General features: G+C 36.3%; 1 protein-coding gene across 1 annotated transcript in view; it reads right to left on the reverse strand.

The window, feature by feature from the left end:
- LOC129245064 (uncharacterized) overlaps positions 1 to 26,809 on the reverse strand; it is a 203,492-nt gene that overhangs the window by 45,607 nt on the left and 131,076 nt on the right. The window contains exons 4-6 of the mRNA XM_054883032.1: positions 19,932 to 20,140; positions 17,990 to 18,234; positions 7,320 to 7,392 (exon numbers count right to left, since the gene is read on the reverse strand). Of these exons, the coding sequence (XP_054739007.1) occupies positions 7,320 to 7,392; positions 17,990 to 18,234; positions 19,932 to 20,140 (527 nt within the window). The remainder of the gene's footprint in view (positions 1 to 7,319; positions 7,393 to 17,989; positions 18,235 to 19,931; positions 20,141 to 26,809) is intronic.

Here is a 26,809-nt window from a genome sequence, read left to right on the forward strand (position 1 = left end):
GTCTCGATTATCTTTTTCAGTTCTGCTCATGGATGCTCAATAGGGTTTAAGTCAGCAGACTGCGACAGCCATTCTGAAACTTACACTTTTTCTTTTATAAACCACTTTTTTGCTAATTTTGTTGAATGCTTGAAGTTGTTGTCCTGCATAAACTCCCATCTTATGGGAATTTCTTCTCTAGTATATGGAATTATAACAGTATTCAATATATCCACATGGTCCATTGCATTCATTTTATCTTTTATCCAAAATAAACGGACCTACTCCTAGCGCCGAAGAGCATTCCACACCATTTTGGACTTGCCACCGTTTTTTACTGTTTTTTTTCTATAACTGAGGTCAAATGTTGTATATACTTATGGGTCATTGGCTTCATTCCTGAATGCGGTAGAGGTCTACAAGTAGTTATATTAATAGTTAAACCCTGTGATTAAAATTTTGAATTGAAATCTATTTTTATATTAATTACTAGTCACACTCATGCAACTTGGAAAACGAAAGGAGTCAGGAGTCAACCCCAACACAGCTTATCGGTAATCAGTAAGACAGGAAAGGCTGCTGCTAAGTGAGTACAAAAAATCATTAACGCAAGACCGAAATCTAATTGTGCCAAAACAGAGAAAGAGGTCAATTGCCTTCGAGCAACCAATGCGCACTAATTATTGCCAATCACGCGTTACGCATGCGAGTGACATTCAATCACAATCAGTTCTTCAGAAAAAATGCACTGGAAGCGTCAAAATGGATAGTTGAAACGTGCAATGAGGACTGCTTTGCTGGCACTGGCGCTACTGTTAGTGATGGCTCCGGGCGATATTTTTTCTTGTGATGTCGCTGGTGTTGGCAACGCGCGCTCTCTGAAGCGTTGATGGCTGCAGCCAAATTACACACTGCGCAATGCCTTTAATGTGTCGCGGAAATGTCACGAAAATAACAGCGTGTGATGCATGCGTCACGAAAAATAATCGCCTCAGTCATAGTGAGGGTGGGGTGATGGCGATGCACTCAGAAATATTGAATACACGCGCTTGCAAAAAAAAGAAACAAGAAAAAACATTAAAATCGAGAAATAAGTGCACGTAGCACATCGCATCAGTACCGCAACCGTCAGCATTGCCACCACCGCATGTCAAACTACAGTTGTAATTACATACAAAGCTTGTAAATTAGTGTGCATTAGTGTGGGTGTGTATGTGTTTTTGTGCTATACTGGTGTATTTGTTCTCTTTGTTCGACTTTTAATTACAGTCACGCGCTAAAAATTATCCAACCATTCTTCTTGTCTTGACTGCTTATTGTTTATTGCTTCTTACTTATCATTGATGTGCTTTGTTGCCTACTTACAGGGGTGCACACAGCTCATGCCTATTGAGCTGTTGTGTGCGCGTAATTGAAAAGTGTGATCTAATGCGCATGTGTGTGTATGTGTGCTATTCCTGGCGTTGTCGTGCTGCACTTTCTTCAACGTTTGATTTGCCAATTGTAAGGAAGTGTGCAAGCCTTTGTATACCCCCATTGCTGTTGTTGTGTAACAAAAGGTGGTGTTCCGAAAGTCACAGGTGTGTGTGAGTGGAAAACGTGCGATTTGTTAATGGCACGACTAAGCACAAGAAAAAATTGACTGCTTTGTTAGGTCAGCCCTGTTACGCAAGCAGTAACACCCCACACGCGTCCTCCAACGCTTGCGTCTTAATCGTTGCCGCCACCCTCTTTGATTGTGCGTCCATGCCCATTCTTTCCCACTTGCGCTGAATTTGTTCTTCTTGTTGCTGCATTTTGTAAATTCACAAAGGACTTTAACACGCCACCACCAACAACACGTACAAATTAGTGCTAGACTGCCGTTAGCGCTTTTCCTTCTTCCGCGCTCATTTCCTTCATTTCACTTTTGTTATTTGCTGCATACACTCGTGCGACGCGTTTTACTAATTTAACAAATTCATGCACTTGTACCCCGTTAAAAACACATTGGGCGCATTTGCTTATTTATCTTTGTTTTGCTTACTCGAATTTTGTCTTTTGTTTAATTTTGAGCTTTTCTTTGTCAGCGCGTCTTCCGTCTGGTTGTCGAATGTCAAATGTTTGTCAAATTGCGCTTTAATGCCTACAATTTTCCTATTTAATCTCTCAACTTGACTTCTGTTCATATTTTTGTTTAGATCGGAACTCATTTATGTCAATCAACTGCTGGCACTTGGTTTTTTGATGCGAGTCTTTTGTAAAGTCAAACAAAGCAGCTGCAAAAATTTCCGTACAAAATTTGGAGTGCGATTAGCGTGCGTTAAAAAGCACTCAAATCAAGTATTTGGAATTGCGATAATATGCTAAATTGACTCTTTGTCTAAACAGTAATTGTTTGGCTCCAGCGTATTATAAGAACAAAAGACGCCTAAAAGTAAGCGCAAAACTATTTAAAGACAAAGTTGGTGTTTTTTCACGCAGCGAAATATTATTCAAATGCCTACTTTTTGAAGTTCTTTAATGCTTGCACTGAAATTTAAATGCCTCAGATTTACTAACAAAAATCTTGGATTTATGAAATATTTGGTCTATGAATAAGTTCGTGCGGTTTTTTTCGAAATTTGAATTTCGGATCATTCCCATGGCTTTTAAACGTTTGGAAATGGTTGATTGATCAACTCCTAAAGTTTTTGCAACCTCTTCTTGCGTTTGAGCCGGATCTTGATCGAGCAATTCCTCCAATTTGGTATCCATGAACTTTGGCGGCGCGGCCAAAATCACCACTTTTAAAGCGTGCAAACCACTTCTGGCACGTTCGCTCAGCTAGAGCATGCTCACCATAAACTTCCACCAAGATACGATGACTTTCGGCTGCTTTTTTCTTCATATTAAAGAATTCCCCGCAAAAACACATTATTTGGCACGAAATTCGACATTTTCAAGTGTGGTAAAAATATTGTTGTTTACGCTTCAAATAAAAAACTTATACTGACGTTTGTGCCTTACGACAGTAGCTCTCCAATGAATGTTTGGAAATGTGGATCGATGGAATAATAATCAAGTTACGCCATCTGTTGTAAAACCGCACGAACTTATCCATAGACCAATTGGAATCGCGTCTGCTCGTAATCCATGGGACCACCAAAATATTAAGAGCCAACGCGATTTTCAGAATACAAAGCACTTTTTCAAAACCACAAGCAAAAGTAATGGTTAAAGGCGATTTGCAATTTATTACTATTACGTTAATTTCAAGTTTTAACACTATATGGATAATGGAAACAAGTTATATGGCATTTTTATCAGACACGAACGAGTAGAAGAGTTTACGAGGAGAGTAGCAAATTATATATCTTTTGAGCGAGTTATGCAAGGGGCAGGACTTTTTTACGAATTGTTGCCGTTTCACTGTACGTAGTAAATATGTGTGGGTACGCCTTACAGCTTACACAAGACGAGGTTTTTCATACCCACGTGGAAAGTGACCAACTGCATCACTTCAGGGCCTCCAGATTTTCTTAAATCGCTGCTTGAGAAACAGATTTGTTAAAAAGTCTCCGCTTGCGAATGCTGGTCATATGCCTGGTAGACCAAGGAAAACTTGTAGGTGAAAAGTCGAAAAGGAAGCTAGACGTATGGGGAATAGCTGGAGCGAAATGAAGTGCATTGTCAAGAATCGCACAAGATGACGCGTAGGCGTGATTGATGTCCGAGACGCGGTAGTCAAGTGGTGGGTTGCTCATAGTAGTTAGAGACATGAATATATTTTCAAATAAACTTACCTAATGTGGTCACCTTGACAGGCGCGTACCACCAAAGTTGATGATCTCCTAAGAGCTAGTATATTAGAATAGAGAAATTCAACAGGCCTTTTATGATTTGGTGGTAGTTTGAAAGAGTGACAAATTGTGAATTGGGAACTATCAGGCACTGACAATTTGCTGAGTGCAACTCTGCCGTGAGAAAGCTCGGCATAAAATGGTTTGCCAAACACAGGTGGTAAAAAGCACAGGTAGGTAGGTCCCTTCATTTGTGGTACAGCATCAAGACTCACAGCACCAATTAGATGGAAGCTGAGTAGATGTACCTAAAAACTTTTATGTATACGCGTCAATTATATTTATGTATTAAGGATGCTAGTACCGGGATTCCCAGAGCTATATCAATTCTTTCATCTTTAGAAAGTTAATTTAATATTCTATCGCTTTCCGTTCCTATTAGAAAATCTTGTATAATATTTTACTTAAATCGGGTATAATTCACCAAGCTAAATTTTTACATTTCTTCCTTTGAATATTAAATAAAGTAAGCTTAAGCTTTCCTCTGATAGCGCAACTTGCGTTGAACCCATGTTACTAATTACTTTTTCCTAGTTTCTCTGGATTAATTACTTTCCCCAAAAAGGTAGCTACTCCGGTCATCTAAAACTACAAAATCCCCTTTAAATGTTCCTGTTTTTGTTTTTTTGCCAAGGTACGGAAGTACGTAGCGGTAAAAAGTGTTTTAGGCAAAAAAAAAAGAAACAAAAACAAACAATAAAAGAGTAGTTATTAGACTTGGCACTTAACCCCAAAAAAGCAACTGCTTGTTTTTCCACAACTTAATTACACTCTCCAAAAATTGGACAAATGTTACATAGCGAATATATGTATGCTTTACGAGCCCACATGCATGCAAATGAGCATATATAGTACATAGACTTATATGCAAACATGCACACATACATATTTATGTTCGTATAAAATTTTTTTATGCCTCTACATAAGCCTTCCGAACCTTCTACACGGTTACTGCGTTGTGTTTCATTCCTTTTCGTCTAGTATTTTTTCTTTCTTTTTTTTCTTCATCTATTCCGCTTTTCCAACGACAAAGCAAATAATTAACTTTGACTACATTTCCTCTACCTTACAACATTTTTCCTGTGCTATATCCAATAAGCGGACTGGCCTTGTCCAACATATTCTTCCACTTAACTTAGCCTGATATACTTATACATATGCATAAATAAGGACAGATACGGGTAAATATGTATGGCAACACATATTTTATTTGAGCTTTTGCTGGCCTGCTACTCGTATTTTATGTTATTACCAATTCTGTAGTTGACATTTATATGCCACTACTTAGCATACAATTGCATGTTTAGTGCATATGAATGCCGCAAAGGTACATTTATTGCTTACTACCCTCCAGTGAAAGGCGAAACTATTCAACAGACAACATTGTACTGGTATTTGATAGCAGAAGACTCACTAGCTCAAAAGTGACTAGGCATAGAGTGACTCCAATGGTACTAGGTGCGAAGTGAACGATTTGAAAAGTATGCAAAACTAATATTATTCCGTTAATTTGCTGTTTGTGGAACACTTTTTGGGTAATATTTAGTGTACGAATTTTTTTTTAATATTCGTTTAACATTTTTTTATTCCCAATTGCAAAAAGGCCACAACTGAAGATTTTCGGAACGAAATTTACCTAGTTTTGTTAAATTATTAGGTGATTTAGCAACTGACTAGCTGCTTAAATTATGTTATGCTGGCTAGGCTGGCAACTGGCATTTCAGAGGGCATCGCCATGTTAAAAATACTACTGAAAAAATAGAAGCTGAACTATGATACTTTCGCTGCAAGAGCAAACTGGTAGTAGAGACAGTTCAGAGCTAGTACGTTTGACTGCAGGGAAGATTTAGATATACATATGTATAAACTTATGTATGGGATAGCGCAAATTTGCAGAAAAAAGACTACCTGCATTTTGATTAGTGAGGGGAAATTAGTAATGAATGTAATTTCAAAGGGATTTTCCGGTACCGTCAACTGAGCTGACGCATATTTTCTTAAGAAAAAGCAAGGGAGACTATTTGAAATGTGTATTAGTGAGTAAGTACAAATGCTTGTTCAGGTGGAAAATGAAAAAAATAAAGCTGAAATGACAGCTAATGTAAGTACAAGCGGATTTGAATGGAGAAAGCAGCTAAACAGCTCACATAGAAGAGCGTTTAAAGATAAAGCCTATTAATTTAACATTAAATGGTAAGATTATTTTTTTTTGGTACAAATATAAAGACGCCGAGAATGGTCATAATGTGCACTCGACGTCAGATAATTATAGTAGGTACTTATAAATTCTTAAATGGTTCTGATACTCCTCAAGCACCTACATATCAATGCCTTTTTGGCTGTGTCCCTGATGTCGAATTGCGCGGTACGATCTGTTTCTTTTGTCATGACGTCAATGAAGAGCACAGTTCAGTATAGTAGATTATAGAATTATGAAGTATTGATATCTCACAGCTAAACCAGCCAACTAAAAATCTCCTCAATGACTACCGACCTTTAAACTGTTTTAAGAGGTGATGCTGACTAGTAATGGAAATCTATTTAGGGCTCATTTTTCGATCCATAAATCGTACCAACGCTTCGGCTAGTTGTCTATCGAACGGCCACTTTCTTCTGATTCAATCCCTTTTTCTGGTTAAAATTTAGACTGGGATATCCTTGAGCAAATACCTTTCATTTCATGCGCAGAGATGTTTACTAGAATCAGTGGAGCGAGAACAAAAAATGTTCCATCATCTACCTAAGCTGGTTGAATAATAAATGTTTTTGAAGAAATGGGTCACCTTTATTGATGGTGCAGCCGATGTATTCCCAAAATTGTATCTATATCAAGGCCGCCAACTGGCCTTAGATATTTATAAAAATCGTAGTAGCGGGGGGGCTTGACACAAATTATATTCAATCTACTACAAAGATGTATAAGTATAAAAAGGGGTTTGTGGGGGCATTTCTATTGATTTTGCTTTAATTTGACCTCACAATAAAAGGTTTTCACTCTATGTGTGGAAAATATACTACAGAAGTTTATGCGCTGTAAATGCACTTCCAAAAAATGAGAGAGCATGAAAACTCTAAAACTAAAATGAAATAGCCTTTTCGGCAGAGGAGCGGTTACTATTAATAAATAAAACTGAGAATAAAATATATTAATGCCGATTTACGTCTTTCTCCCCTGAGGCCACGGACCTTCAAAAGTGCTCTCATTTTTTCTTCTTATTTTTTCTTCTCATTTTTCGAGAACTCTATGTACATTTTAATTCCACATACATAATTTGAGGCATTTCAAATGTCTTAAAATTTATCCACGCAAGTTCTGGTTTTAATTTTTCAACCAAAGGAAGAGCTTGGAAATTCACTTCGAATTACTTCGTCATTGCTGATTACTTGTATTTTTTCTTCTTTTCTACGTCCTTCTGTTTAAACACATGCGCTAGCTTTTCAATCAATTCATTCCTTCATTTCACAAAACAAAGCATGAAAGACAAATACAAATTTTCTATTGAATTTGTGTTTACTTACAGTTCATGTCCAGCACAACCTTTTTCGTCAGAGCCGCCACAACATGACCATTGCTTGCCTGACACGTGTAAACCTGTAGGGGGGAAAAACGTATATGTATAAGTGAAGAAGCACAGTATGAGTTAAATAGTAGCGTCTAAAGCGTTCTCACGCTTATGCAATCAAACAGTAATATTTTCCGCTCAATCATTAACATAAATTTGCTGCGGCAGAGAACTATTAGTTAGTACATATTTTTCGATAATTATAATGTTGGCGCCATAACAGGTTGACTGCTTTAACTGGCAATTAGTTACCGGCCACACATTCGGCCGTTACTTAAATAGAATATCAGATTTTGGATAGAGGCAATAACCTCCGTTTTTCGGCTGGCAGCAAGAATGAGCGCAGCGATTGTATGGGGTGATAGATAACTTGAATATATAATTCTTAAAAAAGAGGATGGAGTGTACCATAAATGAAAAAACGGAGAGAAAAAATTAGTATTAAATAACTCTGCTAGACAATTATATAGTTATTACGTATTATGGAAAATCAATACTGTCAATCAATTTAGTAAAACAGCTGACATTTCTTAACTTTTCGTAAATAGAGATGCCCACCCTATCTAAATAATTGAAAATACGAGGGCGTTTCAAAAGCTCGTAGGATGTAAGAGAAGAGAAATTAAAACTCGAAAACATTATTTTACCTTCTCAATCAACTATTTCTTAAGCCTTATACACTTTTCAAACTTTCATGTAATTTATACAATTTTTGTTTGTCTGGGTGTGCTAATATAAACAAGCAGAAATTCCTTTTATCATCAACACAAAATTTGATTATCTTTTCATGCATTTCAATAATCTAATATACAATAGGCTTTTAAATGCAGATACCAGTGGCATCATAGTATTATCCAGATCTACTGGAACATATAACTTACAAATTAATAAAAATTGTCGATTTTCTATTTCAACTATGTAAATGTATTTAATATCTACAAATTGAAATGTCACCTGAAAATGACTAACACGAAAAAATATTAAAAAAATTGTAGTTTTTGAATAAAACTTAATGAAACTCCACTAATTTTTTACACAACATTAACTTATTATATATTTATAAAATTATTCAATAAGATTTCTATTAACTGCAATAACCTCCTCAATCCGGATCTAGAAATAATTGCGTGCCCGAATCAAATGTTTCTTATCCATATTGCACTTCGTATTGCCTTCAGAGAAGAAATGGTGTTATGCGGTTGCTTAATGCAGATAAATTTCTGGGGAGTTAAGCGGCCATAAGCTCCGTGTTATGGGGTCGTGGAAGTTTTAAGTCATTTAGTCTTGTGTCACCATCGCTTTGTGTGAAGGAGCAGAGTTTTGCTGAAAGACGTATAGGCTGTTACCGCGTACACTATCAACCCAAGATTTCTCTACTGTCTCTATAACCTCGATACATGCAGCAGAATCATTCGGAATCCTTGAGTAAAGAAGTGTCTTTCGTTGCTCACAACACCAAAAGCCATAAAAGTGATTGGAAACTTCGTATGCAAGACAACTGAAATCTCTATAGGATTGGAACATATCCATTTGTTATTTCTGCGTTTGGTTTTTTGGTATTGGTCAACATTTTTTTAGGCAGAAAAAACAAAATATCTCAATATCCGTCCCGCTATACTAGTGTTTGCTTCGACACAACAGGCCTTCTGTGCGTAACGTAGGGCTTATACCAGAGATCTTCATCAAGAACTCGACAAATAAGTCAGAAACATTCGCAAGTGCTCTCACTGATTTTGAAGGGTACTTGTCAATGATCGCTTGCACTTGGTCAATAAATTCTGCAGATCGGACAGAGTCAGAACGTTCCTCATATTTTTTGTGTTTCGCAACAGATTCTGCATCACCGCCTGATGCTTCCAAATCGTGGCGAACCTAATGAACAAATGAACAGTCGCACCTTAGAAATTAAATATTTCTAAAACGGTGATATTTGCATATGAATCGACGATAACTGCACGTCTCTTCATTTCTTGAATTAAATTGTAGTCCTCGATGTCCTATTTCCAACAGTGCAAAAAAGAAAATAATGGTTTCTGGAAGTTATAGTCACATTTATGCATGCGTTCGTTAACCGCAAGGACCCTGTATAAAAAAATATTGAGTTGTTAAGTTGTTACTCAAGTGCGTGGTAAAAAAATCTCTTCTTCCCTTTCGATTCTCTCACTAGCGCAAACTTTTCAACCTCCCCATATTTGAAAGTATTTGGGGTTTTCTTGAGTCGTTAAAGGTAATCTTTTAGATATAAATGTTTAATTTGCTTCGTAAATAGTTTTCTAAATATGTAATGCCCTTAATTAACAACTTTTTTTATAACCGAAAGGCACTTTTGCCTTTGAATTCCGGTTCACGCCTTAAAATTGCGTTGCCCGTATTGAAAAATCCTATCGCTAAATTAGATTTCGAAAAGTTGGCACATGAATAAATAGGGCTCCTTAAATAGTGCAATATTACCATGTCAGCACGAAAGAATTATTGATGCTTGAAGAAACCTTGTCAGCACACGCTGAGGTGTGTATTCACGCTATTGACAATATTTTCAGCGCACCAGAATGCCGTTTACTAGAGGCGACTACAACATTCATTAATAAAATTTGCTGCCAATAAAATATTCAGTAACGTGGCGAATGAGGCTCTTAAGTAGACCTTTTATGCCAAGCATTTACTGCTTTACAGCATGTTAAGCTGCCACATTTCCCATATAAAGATGTCAGTATTTCTTCTAATAAGCAACAACTTAAGATGAAGTATGGCGCCAATCTCAGTTGCCTAAATAAACAAGCAAAATGCTTTATTAAACATTCTGCCGCAAGCTTAGTGAAATAACGAATACCGACAAAATATGGCACAGTATTATGCGAAACTATTTTTGACGTAATACGGTAATCCGCCAAAAACTTTTGAAGGCAGCAGCGCAACTACTAAAGTCTCACAAACTACGATGAAACTTAGGGCAGCAGTAGCAAAACCTTAGAAGCTTTGATAGTTTTGTATAAATAGTTTTTCTTACGCTGGTATATTTGTAACATATTTCTATGCAGGCATGTATGTATGTGTGTGTATATGCGTGCATGCCACCACAATTCGCAACTGTGCACTTGCACTTGCAAAATTTCGGTTTGCACAGATACCGCAAACGTTTCTAAGCTGGTTGCAGATACAAACATACAATAATTTTGGCGAACTTTCCTAAATAAAGTTTGCGGCAAAAATAAATAGCTAAGTACTTCTGCTTGCCGGATCTCAGCAATAAGGTGTAAGAGTGCAAGTTCCCCTTTCAGAATTTGCAAAGTTTTTGTTGAAATGATTTTACTAAGTGATTTTGGAAAGTAGGTAAATACAATTCGAAGTAGGAAATATTGAAGTGAAGTGGCTTAAATAGTGCGTTGTTGACATACCATTAATTATTTGCTGCAAAAGAGGTCAGTTTGCGAAAAATAAGGTGAACTGCAGCATTTCATTTCAAGGCACATTTATTTTGTGCTGCAGGCGAACGTAATATTGCGCAATATAGCAAACACAACTGTGCATATCTGTTAGCCAACGAACAGCTGATGGGGCATTTGTACTTTGAAGTTGGGTGGTTTGCACCGAGCATTTTTGATTTGTGGCAAAGTGAAAGTAATGAAAAGAAAAAGAGAATTGGAGGCGATGAAGAATTAGGCAGGTCGTGGAGAAGTTGTGAAACAAGTGTAAGGCACAAATCAAAGGCAAGTACTTTAAGCGATGAATTTAAATTTATTTGCCTCACGTCGCACGTAAAAAGGCGCTGCCTTAAGTGTCAAAGAACGCAGATAAATCAGCAGCCACACACCTATGATGCATAGAGGCACAGAATGCCAGTGCTAGGCAGTCAGAAAAGCTATGTAATTGAAAAATTAAAGTCTATAACTTATGTAGCAAATCCGATTAACACCATTTCAGACATTTTTCGTCCAACAGATTGCCAAACATATGAGCTTCAAAGCTAAACGAAGTCAGTGCGGTCTCGGAGTAAAGCATGTGGGTAGCAACAACAGTGCGCGTCAGAAAAGGAAAGCAGAGAAAAGTATTTTCATATTAGTTGGAGCGGCAGAAAAAATATTGCTAGGAAGAAGGGAGAAGCCTTGGTACATACAGTGGCTAAACTATTGGAAATAACACAGACACGTGCATTCGCACACGCACAAAGCAACGAATGTCAGGTGTAGAAATTAATTTAGTCTACGATTGTGGCAGCTCAACAACTCAAGCGGCCTCAAATTCATGCAGCAGGACAACTGGTTACAAGGAAGGTCAACCAGCAGCGGAAGTGAGAGAAATAAATTGTAAATATGTACATGGAAAATAAAACAAGGCAACAAACAGTAAAACACACACAGTAAACAAGCAAGTAATTTCTAAACCGTACAGTACTGATGAAAACACAAGCCCAGCACTGCGAACAACGTTTAGCTCTCGAGATAGCTGTGCTGAAACATAACAGTAACACAAGTATTAGTGCGCAGATACACACACACGCACACACACTTCACTCGGCGACACGTTGATGCGGCGCGCGATATTGGATTAAATTGTAACAAAGAAAAAGAAATGAAAAGAAAAAATATTACTAAAGCAGCAATTTACAGCATTCTTGAGAGTTGGACGTTGCCGTGAACAATGTGGTGCTAATGCTGACCGCTTGAGAATTGTCACACCAAGAGAGAGATTCATCATTTCCGGGTGGGCGTTGAGAACGGCTTAGGCGAGCGTGAACAATGAGTTTGTGAGTTGTATGGAATAAGCGAATACGTGTTTGTGGGGAACTTTAAATAATGAAGGAAAATGATGTAAGATAAATATGCCACACACGAAGTTGTAAGCAGCGCTGAAGATATTCAAGAGTTTAAAGAGTTAATGGGTATGAGTGGGTGGTCCAAATGAAAGTATCTTTTTAAATCATACGCTAACTGGCACTCAAATACTTGTCTGCCAGTTCATATCATGTCTCAGCGCAAGACAGTGTGTTTATTAGAAATAGGAAATAGAAACTTCCTTTAGCCAGATGTTAGCAGATAAAGTACTTGGGCCTGAGGTGCAAAAGACATGCATGTGAATATCGAAAAGCCATGCATCCGCAGTGAGTAACATTGGAGTGTAGAGTAGATTTTGGAGTGCTGGCATTTTATGTTTTTTTTCCAAAAATGCTGCTTTAGATGCCATTTGGGTTATAAGATCGGATTATCGATCCTTTCAATTTCACTTTTATTTCAACAAGCTGTGGCATCTTATCACACTGTCTGTCAAAAATGGATACTTTGCACATTAAGTGCGGTAGCCTGAGTTATTAGTCTATTTTTCGATGTCAATTAGAGGGCTCGATGTCAATTGTGAATCCTAATTTGAACTTGTTCGACGTGTTTTGTACGGTATTATTAGATGTACAATTGCTAATCCAGAAACGATCTGGTCGAAGTACTCGTGATGTAGAGCCACAAGCCATCAGCAAAGTCCTGGCAAAGTAAATTGAAAGGATGCAAAAATGCTGTCAGGTAAATGATAATAAAATTGCTGAAATAAAGAGCATCTCCTCTGAGAGGATGCAGCTCATACAGTAAAATTCGCAAACGACAACATGCCAAAAACCAGTTGGATCCAACTTTATTCCTATTTGAACTTACTGGTACTTAGCATTGAGACTGTCGCTTGCGAATTTTAGTCCAGGAGTTACAGCTTCTCCTAGATTGTTCTGACTAATAAAATTGACTAACAGGAAAAAATTTTTCCGTTCGCTGATAGATTTTTATATTCGTAGAAGCTACATACTTGGCATACTAGTAAGCTAATCCCTCTTTCAGGCATTTTTCCCATACAACGTACGCAGGAAATTTTTCTTATATGAAGAAAATGCAATACCGTTAAGGAAAATAATTATAAAAAATCAACCTGATTTTTGGTTATACGTTGCTTATGGTGGTGTAAAATGAATCATCCGCTTTGTTGAATAACTTTTTTGCTAAATAAAAAACTAATCGAATTTGAATAATGAAAATCATTATTTTGACCTTTACGCGCTCCATTGCTTATCTCTTTGAATACTGCAGGTGCCTTGTTTACAAGTGCTAAATGTGATTAACGTACACTATCATTTGCAAAAATTATAAATCTTCCGATAGGCTGATTTATTTTGCGCCACTTTGTATTTCCAACCAGGGTTGGGTATTTTGCACTACTACTAATTTTTTAGTGCTAGTTAAATAAAGGTTTCATTATCACAAATTTTAGTTTTTCAGTGATTTGACACTCCGCTTATTGCATTAATTATTTAGTGCACTATGCCCAACCCGACCGACCACCTCATTCTTGACATACTTTCAATAATATTCCTCGACATGTATGGTATGCGCTTTGGGAACTGTCACTAGCCAACACCTAACACGGCAAACAAATTCCAAGTAGTGGTAGTGCTGTAGTGTGCAGCAGTAAGGTAGAAGGGGGACTTTATGTTTCACTGACATTTGTCACTTTGGTCGAATTTGTATGTATTTTAGTGGTTGCTATTATATTTGCTATTACTGGCGGAGGATAACAAGAAAACTTTTTTAGTCAAATTGAAAGGAATTGGTGCGCCGCTACCCAAAGGGAGGAACTAGAAAAATAAACCTCTAAGAAAGACCAGCGCGCTAGGCAAATAGGATGAGTGTCATTTGAAAATATGCCACGCACACCCAGCTTATTCATATATATGTTTGTATGCATGCTTGGATATTTAACTTGATCCTATATGTTGTTGTTTTTGTATGAGTGGTTATTTGTTTGCTGCTTACTTTTTGGTTTTGTTTTCTCTCAAATAGGCACAGAAAATCTTTTAAATTATTATTTCCATACTACTCATGACACTCAGCTCAGGCGACATAATGAATAATCCGACTGGATTAAGATTATAATGTACACACATACATACGTTCAAACATTCTCAACTGACTTGTGTACTTGCACGAGTAAATGAATGTATTTTTGAACAAAATTTTGGTTGCTTTCTGACAGTTTTGTTTGCTTAAGTATTCAGTGCCTTTATAGTTGGCTTGCTTTAAATAATAAATGTTGAGTGGCATCATAATAATAATAATAATGAAGGTAGCCGAGACAAATAATCTGGCAAAAAGGCAGAAGAGCTGACAGGCAGTCAAGCACAGGTAAACAATAATGACTAACTGTGCTTGTCTTTTCCATTCTAAGTTGGTTGTTTGGCATCTGTGTGAGCTGTTTTTGAAATTTTACAACAGTTAAGTGATAAGTTTGAATATGCATACACATACATAAATCTGTGCGGGCATTATTAAGCTATAAACTTTATCATTTTATAATATTCTCAATATTTTTTAGTGCTCAACTTTTTATTTAATGCTTTAGAAACGTATAGTTTATTGTAAATCAAAAACTTTATAATTCAAAGTTTCAAACATTGTACTATGTTTCGGATATTCTCACAGACCACCGCAGATTGCGAATGCATTCATACCACTGACCCCTGCCGTTTCAGTGGCCAGTTCTCAGCGACTTCATGACACCTTGTTCGCGAATATGATGCTATAGCGCGAAGAAGACTGGCATATCTTGGCCGGAGGTGGTCGGAAGAGAGGCGCATATGCTCAGCACAACCCAGCTCTTTCTTAAGTTTGTTAAGGGAACTAGATTTAGATGGGGTACTGTGATGAGTGGAGGGCAAAAAAAAAACCCATGAGAGCGAAGTGCAAACCTCATTTACATTAATTTATTATACAAAATTCACAAATGAAAATTTAAAAAATCAATAGTTGAGAGATCCAGCCAGCCACTTGAACACTTGCGTGACGCCTGACTGCATTCATCTTCAGTCTTCGGAAATGTATTAAATTAGGCTCCATAACTGGCTCATATTCTCCGATACATCAAGTAGAGGTTTAACTAAAACAAAATCGAATTTTCGAAACTTCTGAAACAAAGTTCCTATTTAAGATTAAGATGTGCTTCTGTTTCTTTTTTTATATTTTTCCAATAATTTTTCTTATGAAATATTCCTAATCAGCTTACCGGCATATTCAATAGTAAGTATATTACCCGTAAAAAGAAATTGAAGGAAGATGTAAGAAAATTAACTTCATAATATCTAATATAATAAAAAGGAATTACAACAAAACTTGAACGAAAAACTGTCATTTCTAGCTACGAAGAAGTTACACATTTATGTATTTTTTCTACTGCCACTCTAAAGCAGGTATTTGTGAACACATATGTGTCTATACATGCTGTTGTACCAGATAGTGTCGGAGTAACCACGAACCAGCGTGCGGCACAGCAGTTTCTTTGTGGCATATGCAATTTTATAGGTTAACTCTCGAAAAGCAATAAGAAACAGCGACATATAAGTAGAAGTAGGCGGTGTGCGGCAGAAAATCCACTTCATTTGTCAAGGCGTAAGCAATTTATGTTAATTCATTTTTTATGTCATAATCATTGAATGCACGCAAAGGCGCCCAAATGCCACAGAAATATATGATATACATATATGTATATATGTAGCTACAGTGCTCCGTCAAAACATTGGAAACACTCAATAACTTCTGAAAATGAGAGAGCGAATGTAAGCGCTAGGCAAGTGTTTGAGGCAGAACTTGATAGTTTGGGTACAAATATTTAAGCTCTCATCATCATCAGCGGTTCTTATTTCTCCCATTGCAGCATAACGACTCAATGAAACACCACCATTTGGTTATGTTTTTTGCAAGAAGCTTAATTTCGTTCCAAGTCCTTCCTTTAAGTGGCTTTGGATTTTTTACATTCCCAACTCCGTTAAAAGTTTAGCGTAGTTACTCCGAGGATTTATAACAGTCTAAGCTGCTCTAGAGTGCTGCTCATGCGAGTAGTTTTCTCAGGTAACTTATAGGCGTTGCCGGGTTAGCAATATAGGTCACCAATATGGGTCCTGAGAATTGGATTTTACAGCTGAGGTAGAGAAGAGGAAATAAAAGAGTCCATTCGAGGCTCTTTGGTTTCTTTAGAAAAGCGAAAAATTTAGTTGAGGTGTTGTTAGAAAATTTGGCTGGTTTCGGGAAATTATCCGTATACATAGTTTTGAAATAAGTTAAAGTGTAATAAAAGTACTCAAAGAAATGAAAATGTTTAGCCAAAATCTGACCTTCTTTTTGAGGTATATTAAAACACTTTTCATGTATTTGATGGAACCAAGGATTTTGATACAATTAATAGACAGCTTTTTGAAAAATAAAAAGGAAAATAGAAAGAATCACTGCTTACAAATTTTCTCCTTCTCTTTACAGCAGTTCACCAAACCCTGCCAGCGCGGTGTAGCCACCGATTGTCATCGCCTATTTCATCTAACGGTAGGCCCAGGAAACATGCTATTTCGGCCAGTTGGATCCAAAGGGAGAGGGGTGTTAGCTGAGTGGGTGTAAGGAAGTTTTCGAAAAGGTGATTGGTATCGTGCAGGGTACTTTAATATGCCGCATATATATGCATTGAGTATGTCGGCATCGATTCTGGATAGGCAAGAGTTTAACCTGCTACACTATCCAGAATGTAATCGAGCCATGTTTACGAGGCAGCTGTATGTTGTTGCCACCATCGCATAGTGCATTCAAAGCAGGAAATTTTCATAGAATTTTAAGTTATTTTTTAGAATTTCTTATTGAATTTGTAAAAGATTTCAAACCGTTAAAAAATATATTTTTTTATTCTGTAAGATGCGGATAAGAATTTTTATTTTACCTTCTCTGTTTCTAATATTTTGACAGCATAAGCCGTACATCCTCGCATGTAAACATTAATATACTTATCTATGTGCAAGCTAAAGTGAATATCTAATCAGCGAAAACCCCTATAACGGGCACCTTAGCCGTAAACTTGCGCGCATGCAAATGTGAATGGGATGGCTTAGGTACTTGCATGTATTTAAATAGTAGGTACGTATTTATTTTATTTTGTCATAAATTTACCTCCCACCTAAGTGAATACTTAAACGGCGAGGAACACGCTCTTCATTTGTAATTGAAAAAATTTATTCAAATATGTGCGAAGTTTTCTTTGAGTAACTCTGTAAGAGAAAACTTCTCTTTAATAATTTATATTGTACACCCCCGAAATTTTTATTAAGACCCAAAGTATTGACAGGGTTGAACTATTTACTTATTTATTTTTTAGTTTCAATTATTAAAAAAAATGTTGTTATACAAAACGCACTTCAAAAAAAAAACGCTACATTGTGAAAAATTTACAATTTTAGTGTCTACATTGTTGCTAAAAAGTAAGTTATTTCACTTCTATTTGAACTTTTAAAAATATTGTAAAATAAAAAAAAAAACTTTTTCTTGACTTCATGCTGCCGACGATTGCTCTAATGCTGGTAAGCCCTTAACAATTCCATTTAAAATCCACCTGTTCCTCAACTAACTTAGCACAAGTATCCAAAAATGCTAAATAGCAGCGGCACAACAACAACGACAACTTTTTTAACAACACTCAGTCATCTTTATATCCAGTCACAACTCAAGGGATCGAGACACGGCACAGACTAAGCGAGCTAAAAGTGGCAACGGACGCGCATCTACACACACACACACATATACAAATATACTCTCACTTTTTGGGGGGAAAAAAACACTCACTTACCGTTAGTAAATCTTTACGTGCAATATTTTTCAAGTGTAGAACATTACGAACAGTGCCATCTGGCAGCACATGGAATGAATCGTCGACGAGCGCATGTTCACGCCACCAGGAGACGCGTGGCGGCGGCACACCACCGCTGGACAGGCACGTCAGATTAATGCTGTCACCCTCCAAGTAGGGGCCGGCCATTTGGTCGCGTATCGCAGCGCCATGGTGATCCAGTATCGTCAATTGAGTGGGCGGCACTAAAGAAGGAGAGAAGAATGTTGAAATATGATTGCAGGAATTGACGGTCCTCGTATATGGGGATGTAAGAGTGTAAGTATTATGGGAAAAAGAAAAAAAAAGATAACTGAAAGAAAAATTGTTTTACGTATAGGATGAGGAAGTTGGAAGGATATAGTAAGGCAAGCGCTGTGCTATTAATAAGCTTCACGGTGGAAACTCAAAGAGAGCTGAATTGATGATATGAGTGTATTGGCACGTGTGGCTAAGAAAGCTTACAGGTTGCAAAGAAAAATGTAATGAAAATGTCAGCAAGTTGACTGGTGACACCTTGCACGGCGTACATTTCCACACACACTCATATATTTTCTCTTTTTCCCTTTGGGAACATACACACACTATTCCCTGTGTGAGAGTGTGAATAATATGCAGTGGTGGAGATAAAAAATGTGCGCTACGGAAACGGAAATGCCTCGAGTGAGCTTAGCAGATTGAATAAAAGTAAAAAATAAATAAAAAGATGCGGGTGGTCGCGTATACGCCACAGCGAACTCTTATTTGGAACACAAGTATATAAGTAAGCATAACATATTGCTGAGGCGTGGAAGAAATGGGTGTAGAACAGCGCAAAGGTGGCCTTAATTCCAAATGAAAAATCTTAAATCATTTGATTTACGCAACAAAGTCAAACGAACGGATGTGCGCTTGAGTGGCAGTTCAAGCAATTGCGAGTTTGAGTAGAAATTTGAAAATGTGAAATAAGTATCGACGTTATAAAGCAAACACCGGAATCGGAAGGAACTCAAAGTAATATTAAGTGAAGTAAGAAGTTCTGAGCATTTTTCGCCAGATGTCTTTAGTGAGCCCCATATCACGTTGCGTACATTGCATCGGGTCAATTTCTAAGGCGATTTAAAGGTGAAATCACGTTTCAAAAAAAGTTGTTTAACAATTTTGTCTTTGGCAGAGTGAATTGTGTATCACAATTTTCTAAAATTGAAGTACAAAAGAGACAATTTGATACATTTTTCCGTGCCGCAAAGACCAAGATAAAAATTGGGTGCAGGAGGACAAGAAAAGGCTTTGCTTTTTATAGACCCAACACAGTGTGACACGCAACAGCAAAGCGGTGGTTCTAAAGATTTCTCGCAACATGTATGTATGTGGAAGTTCTAGTAGGCCCATCGTTGAAAATCTCGTTGATATCATGGAAATCGTGTGGCCAGAATGACTTCCGAGCACTTATTGTACTGCCCACGAAATGAAGATACGGAAAAAAAATCCTACATAACAAATTTCATCTAACGAAATGAAGCCACAATCTCTCAGAACTTTTTTCTTCGCGTTATTGTTTTTAGACAAAACGTTTTGTGGTGTGCAGCTTTCTAGCTTCGAAATGAAATTTTTGAAAATAATTCACTGGAACTTTGAGAAAACTCAAATACGGATACTGGCAGAGATTTTGGTACTCAATATTGCGAAAAGAGCTATTAATGCGATTTTCCTATATATATGTAAGTATGAAGCTAACCCATCAGAAAATGTATTCGATGCAACTTCTGTGACTGGGAAGGTAATTTTGTGTTTTTTTGCTACATGCTTCAACAAATCAACAAAGTGTTTCACTTGTTAAGTTTAGATAAAATCAAAAATATCTGAGTAAGGAAGAAACTGACTTGAGTAACATAAATTTTACTATGCTGTTTGGGCCACTTACCTAAAACTGTCACATTAATGCGCCAATTGCGCGTCGGTGATTTATGAAAGTCCACGCGACACTTATACAGTCCCGCATCGCTTGTTTGTATGTTTTTTATACGCAGCGCTGGCGGGTTGGTGTCATAGTAAAAGTGTGCTTTGTTCTTGAAGACATTCTCATCTGCCCAGGGTATGGCCTGGTGTAGCGAGCGGCCGCGGGCGTCGAAACTGAAAAGAAAGAAAGTATGCAATTAATTGTAGTTTCAAAGTCTTTTATATAACCGAAAAAAAAAAAAATGTATGAATAGTAGAGCTACTAATGCTTTAATAGTTTAAAGCGGCTAGCAATTCGAAAATGACGGTGGGAGAAGCTACCTTTGTTGAGCCAATTGTTGTGAGGTGGCAGGTTTTGGGACAATGGTTTCCAATGCAATAAAAAAGCAAGTTCTTTAAACCTCTATAAAAATTAAGCAGCAAATATCCCCTCTAATATTGTAGACTCTCAGCGAAACGTCGACTTATAGATGTGGTACTAAGGTACTACTAAAAAGGCTCAGCTCAATCTTGTGCTTATTGTGGAAACTGAGTTTGAAAGAGATATTGTGATGGGTAGAGAACACAAAAGGTCTTTATGTCAAAGTGCAAACCTCTCTTTATTGTAATTCTTGCTGAACTGGTAGCTGAGTGTGCTTAGCCCAATATAAAAGAAGGTTGATCCTGCAATATGCGCAAACTACCGCGAGATGAGCTTGCCTAACATCGCATCGTCAACAAGCTGATTGGGCGTTCGAAAGGGAAACCACTACTTAAGCAATCTCACTAATTGCGAGTAATTAAGTACTCAATGCTAGCTAATTACTTGCTTATTAATTCCTACTAAATATCAACTACTACTCGAATTGGAGGTAACCATTTGGTCCGTAACGGAAGTTGGGGAAATTAAAAAATAAACAAAATCAAATAATCGAAACGCATTGTGTGGAAGAAACATTTCCATGGGGAAATTCTCTTTATTGCGATAAAAATTAATTAACGCGTCAGAAATTATGAGTATTATGAGTAATTTATGTGCAAATGAGAATCAATCCATATGTGTGCACTGCATACAACTAAGTAGAGCGTGCGTAGGTGGCCCTTACAGTGGTGGTAGCAAACATAATTTTGAAAGCATGGATCAAAGGGAAAATAAACGATGAAATGAAATTTATTTAGTTGTAGTGTTTTTCCTTTTTAAGTTTGTGGCCTTGCGATACTGTTTTTGGTTAAATAAAGAAAATATATTTTGGGAATATAAAATAACTGTTTATGTTAAATTAACAAATAACTGAAATATAGAAAAGAACCTACCAAAAAAGTAACATTAAAAATTCTATTAAACATTTTTTTTACCCTTTTTAAATTTTTTTGCAATTTGTTACTTTAAGACTTTGTTTGGTTGCATAGGGTAAATATATTCTAAGTATAAAAAATATGAAAAAAAATATTGCAAAAGAAAAAAATTCCCAAAAGTATGTAAAAATTGTATAAAAGATGTTTGGCAATTTAATGGAAATTCGAAGATTTTATTTGATTTTCGTACTTTGAATAGGTAGGTAAAATGGTTGAAGTGCAGCTGGGACTCCTCAAGTATCACTAAAGCGCCGTTTTGATACCATTATGAAACCTCCAAAAGATAGATATCTACAGTCAGCCAGAGCTGTTGATATAATGGAGAAGATTGATTGGATTTAGGTTGGCGCACGTTCGTACTTAGTTTATATATTTATTTATTTTTTTTTTGTTTAGAATTGAAGTCATAATTTCAAAACAATGAAAACCCAAAAATATGAATATTGCAAAAACCACATGAAAAATGTTTTTTTATTTGCAAAAAATTTTATAAAAATTCGGAAATTCGGAAATTTTATAAATTTGGTTTTTTAATTTTCGTGATTTATTATTGTCGAATTCAAGTAAGAATTTGTAGAAACCAAATAAAAAACATCATTCAATTTACTAAATTTTTTGAAAAGCTTTTTATTTTAATTTAGGCTTTTTTTCCTTGGGATATATCATATCTAAAAGATAGCAAACATCAACAAATAAATATTGCAAAAAACTGATACAAATTAAATTGAAAATGTGGTTATCAAATGGTGATGAAATGATGAATGTTTTTAGTGTGTTCTAGTCGATTTTTCATGTTTCATTAAACAACTTGTAACTTTGATTTATATCTGTTTTGTTAGCATATAAAGTATGTTTTAGGGATATTAAATATAAGAAGTAATTACAATAAAAAAGTAAATAAAAAATAAAAAAATACACGAAAATCAATGCTCCATTTTGAATGGTACTCACTGTATATATTCATTTGTGGTATATCCACAGAAAAATTTGCGTGAATATGGCAAAGTTAGGTGCGTATTTGGAAATTCATATGGGCAAAAATATTTTTAAAACTTTTAGCGTAATTTAATCACAACTTCCGTTTGTTTTAAGGCCAATGGGCAGGATTTTCGAAAGTTTTCTAAGCAATCATTCTTAAATTCTTAGAAATATAAACATATATTCTGTTTTTGGCTACCAATTTCTAATTTCAATTATACACATATACAGCTCAATTTAAATAATAACATTTTCCAAATAATTCATTTTGAACTCTGTAACTTCCAACCTGTTGATGATTTATAATATACTAGAAAGTTACAGAGACAGGCTACTTTTTTTTGTTTTTTATAATAAATACATAAAAAAATTAAAATAGAAAGAAAAAAAATGTACGCCTTCTGTTCGGTATTTGACCGAGCTCCTCCCATTTGTGGCGTGCGTCTCAATGTGGTACACAAATGGAGGGACCTACAGTTTCAAGCCGACTCCGAATGGAAACTTTTTTTCATGAGGAGCTTTTACACTCAGATGTTTGCCAGTGCCTGCCGAGGAGCAACAGCTATTAGGAAAAATTTGTTCTAACATTTTGCTGTTTCTCATATACGGAGTTCCCAACTTACGCCCTCCCGAATGGTAGGCAATAAATTCCATACTTCATCGAAAAGGTTTTTTGATCAATAAGGATCTTCCACTCTATAAGTAATTTCTTCCATAATAGTATTTTTTGGAACCAGCATTGTGGTTCAAAATAAATATTTTGCTCGGATACTAGTTTTTTCAAAAATGGAAGCTTTTTATTTCTTGGTTTTGAAGGGATAAAATGAATAAATAACTCGCACACGTAAAAAGGACCCTTTAGACGGAATTCAGAGATCATCCCAAATAGCTTTATACAACATTATTTTAAGACATATAAATATATAAATTAAGTTAAAGTTTATAAAAATATATGACAAAATTTAGAAATTTTTTTCTTTTTCTAAATTTTTCAATTTCCTGACTATTTAAAGCTCCTTAAATTTACAAATACCTTAAAATGTATCTACCAGCTTCATTACGAGTAGTAGCTTAATGTATGAGAGCTAACTGTTATCATTGATTTTCCTTGCGGCCAAAATAAATCTTACGTTACATGCAGCCATCTACTGTTAGAATAATGACCGTGCTTCCTATTTAACCCCCAGAGAAGACCGTAATTTAGAAGCCACTGCCTTTGACAAGCATATTTACTTATGTATGTACATATATGTGCACAAACACCAGTACACCATTTTTCTTCACAAGCATACATATTTTATTTACCAACATGCAGTTAAGGCACTTGTTGTAAATGTTTTTGCTTTTCTAAGCTGTGAATGAATTATGCGCGTTAATTGAGTTCAATTTGCAGCAGCAGCACAAGTGTATGGCCAGCAGCAACACATGTGACAAGCGCACACTCACTGGCTAACAGCCCGACGAACATATATACATCCACAAAACCAAACACGAATGCGTGGCAGATTGCTGTTAGTGTGGCAATAAAGGAACCACTACCTACACCTTTACACGAGAAGTGCAAGTCGTAAGTGCTACAAGGGGTTGACTGTATTTGTTCTTGGATCTCATGGTCGGTTTCAGTGAAAAGTTATACAAGAAGTGGTGCGACGTGGGTCATGTGCGCGCGAGAAGAATTATTATTGAAGGTGGATTTATTAAGCGGAACGTAATAGAGCGAGAGTGGGGAGAGGGTGTAAGTGTTAGCAGCAAATACTTGTATGGGAAACCAGAAATTAGTGTAGGTGGCGCGTCTGTATGGGGCTGTTGAAGTCAGAGTTGAGCATTAGGCAAACGTGGCAGAATTGATGTATAAAAATTGCGTAAAGCAAGAAATTTGAACTTTCGTGGTGTAGCTACCGCATAGACGCCATGGAAAATTTCCAAACAAATTAATTAAAGCAATAAGACATAAGCTAACAAATGCGATAATTATCAACTCCTAAGTTTAATTAGTCATGATTTGAAAATATTTCTTAAGATCCTTCACAAAGGTTTATTTACAAAATGTGAATAAGAAATGGGCCGTACACAATTCGGCTTCAAACGAGCTATGGGGACGCGCGAGGCGTTCTTCTGCCTTCAAATCCTGGTGCAGAACAGGAAAATTTCCAGAAATATTGTATATTTTTATATGCTCCATTGACCATGAAAAAACTTGTAGTAAAGTACTGCACGCAAAGCTATTTGACATACTAAGGCGAGTGAGTATTGGTGAAAAGAAAAAAAGGTGTATTTTCAACTTATATTGACGCCGAACTGCGAACCCAATGGAATGCAACATCTCGTACAAGAAGTTAACGTTAAAGGCCTCCAATACGACCTCAGTATTAACTCCCATAAAACCAAATACATAGTTGTTAAAAAAAAACACTCAACAAATCACCAACACAAACATTTACGGACAAAGTCAGTAACAAAGAAGTCCTAGCCAAACTTCGAAACGATTAAGTCCTGCTACTAACGATAAAACGCCGCAAACCACATGCACATGCCCCACAAAGTCTGCGTTCACCCGAATAGCCTTCTTAAATTTATTAAAAACAAAATAGAATGTTATGATTAAATTGAAATCTTTGCAATTTGTTTATTCACTACATTTCCAGCTTTTAAGGGCAAAAAAATAAAACAAGATTCCCCACTTCACTTTTTAGATAACGGGAAAATAATTTCAGCAGCATGTAAATGTGGCACCAAAAAGTCTGCGTTCAGCCTGTTTATTTTAATGATACCGTTAATTTTAAGATATTTTCCTAGTTTATATTAATTTTTGATTGCGCATTACTTCGACTGAATGTTAAAAAAGCTTAGTTGAACATTTTATTTATAACTGGAGATAATTAAAGAACATGGAAGGAAAGGGAAAAGAAATAAGGGTTTCTGAGAGGAAAATAATTATAAAAATGTGGAAAGACGGAAAAAGTTTCCAAAATATTGGAAAATCTATTGGGAGAACATATTCCTCTATTCAGCGAGTTGTAACAAATTTTGGGCAAACTGGGATTTTTACACCTAAGCCCAGGTCAGGGCGTCCGAAAAAATTATCGACCCGGGAAGAGCGTTCTATAATCAACTTGGCAAAGGTTAACCCCCCGGATTACGTCCTAAAAATTAGTTGAAAACATAAATCGAACATTTAAAAAAAGTATTTGCGCTGAAACTGCCAGAAATGTTCTACGTCAAGCTGGATACCATGGTAGAGTCGCCCGAAAAAAGCCTTTCATTTCCCTTTTGAACAGACGTAAACGCATTCAGTTTGCTAATGAGTACATAAATAAGCCTCCCGAGTTCTGGAAAAAAGTAATATTTTCAGACGAAGTAAATTTTGTATATTCGGAATAAAAGGCCGTCAAATTGTTTGACGAAAACCTGGAACTGCTCTTGAAAAGCAAAATCTTGTTGGCCCGGTTAAGCACGGAGGTGGCGGGGTTATGGTTTGGGGCTGCATGGCGGCAAATAGGGTTGACTCAGTTAGAATTTATTGATTCGACGATGGATAAATGGGGATACTTGAACATACTAAAACGGAATTTAAAGCAAAGTGCAGAAAATCTCGGCTTATAAAGAACATTTTGGTTTCAACAAGATAACGACCCGAATCACACAGCCGAGATCGTTAAGCTTTGCCAAAATAGCTTAAAACACCTCCACAGTCCTCAGATCTTAACCCCATCGAGCATCTGTGAGATCTATTGGAAAAAAGAATTCGTCAGAAAGTGATTACTAGTAAAGAGGTTTGGCGGAGTATCATGCAGGCAGAATGGAGGAAGATAACAGCAGAGGAAACAGAGAAACTAGTAAGTTCAATGCCAAATACGCTGAGTGAAGTCCTGAAGCAACGTGGATATCCAACTAAATATTAGATTTAATTTTTGCATATAGCATATCATGTTTTTGTATCAGACTTTAAGACTGAACGCATACTTTATGGTCGCTTTATTTACTTGTTGCAGCCATTATTCACCGTTATCTAAACACGTATGTGAGGAATCTTGAAATTTATTTTTGTTTTTGAAACTTAAACATATAAATATATACAAATTTATAAAAATTATAAAATCAGGTTGTGTGTTTCATTCACTAAAAAGTTATTGGAGGGTGAGCGCCGACTTAGTGGAGCATGTGTATTTCGGTCGTATTATTGCAAGGTCCTAAATATGAGTTATTGCAACTGCTTTTGGAAAGCAAAATCGAAGACAAACGAGGGACTGGAAGAAAGTAAATGTCTTGGCTAGGTAACATCAGAGAATGGACAGGATTATGGACGATTGGGCAGTTGGTTGAATCACCACGAAGCAGAAGCATTACCATAAAATTTAAATATTTAAAAATGTAATACAAAATATTATTAATAAATACGTACGATTATTTGTAGAAAAATGAATGATGAAATAAAATGCATTTATTTCTATGATCGCCTATATTCTGTATTAAGAACTTGCAAAAATAATGTTCTACGTGCGTATCGTTCAGCGAAAAGTCTTGTTTTAT

Source organism: Anastrepha obliqua, chromosome 4 (assembly GCF_027943255.1).
Source record: "Anastrepha obliqua isolate idAnaObli1 chromosome 4, idAnaObli1_1.0, whole genome shotgun sequence".
In the NCBI taxonomy this organism is placed as follows: Eukaryota; Metazoa; Arthropoda; class Insecta; order Diptera; family Tephritidae; genus Anastrepha; species Anastrepha obliqua.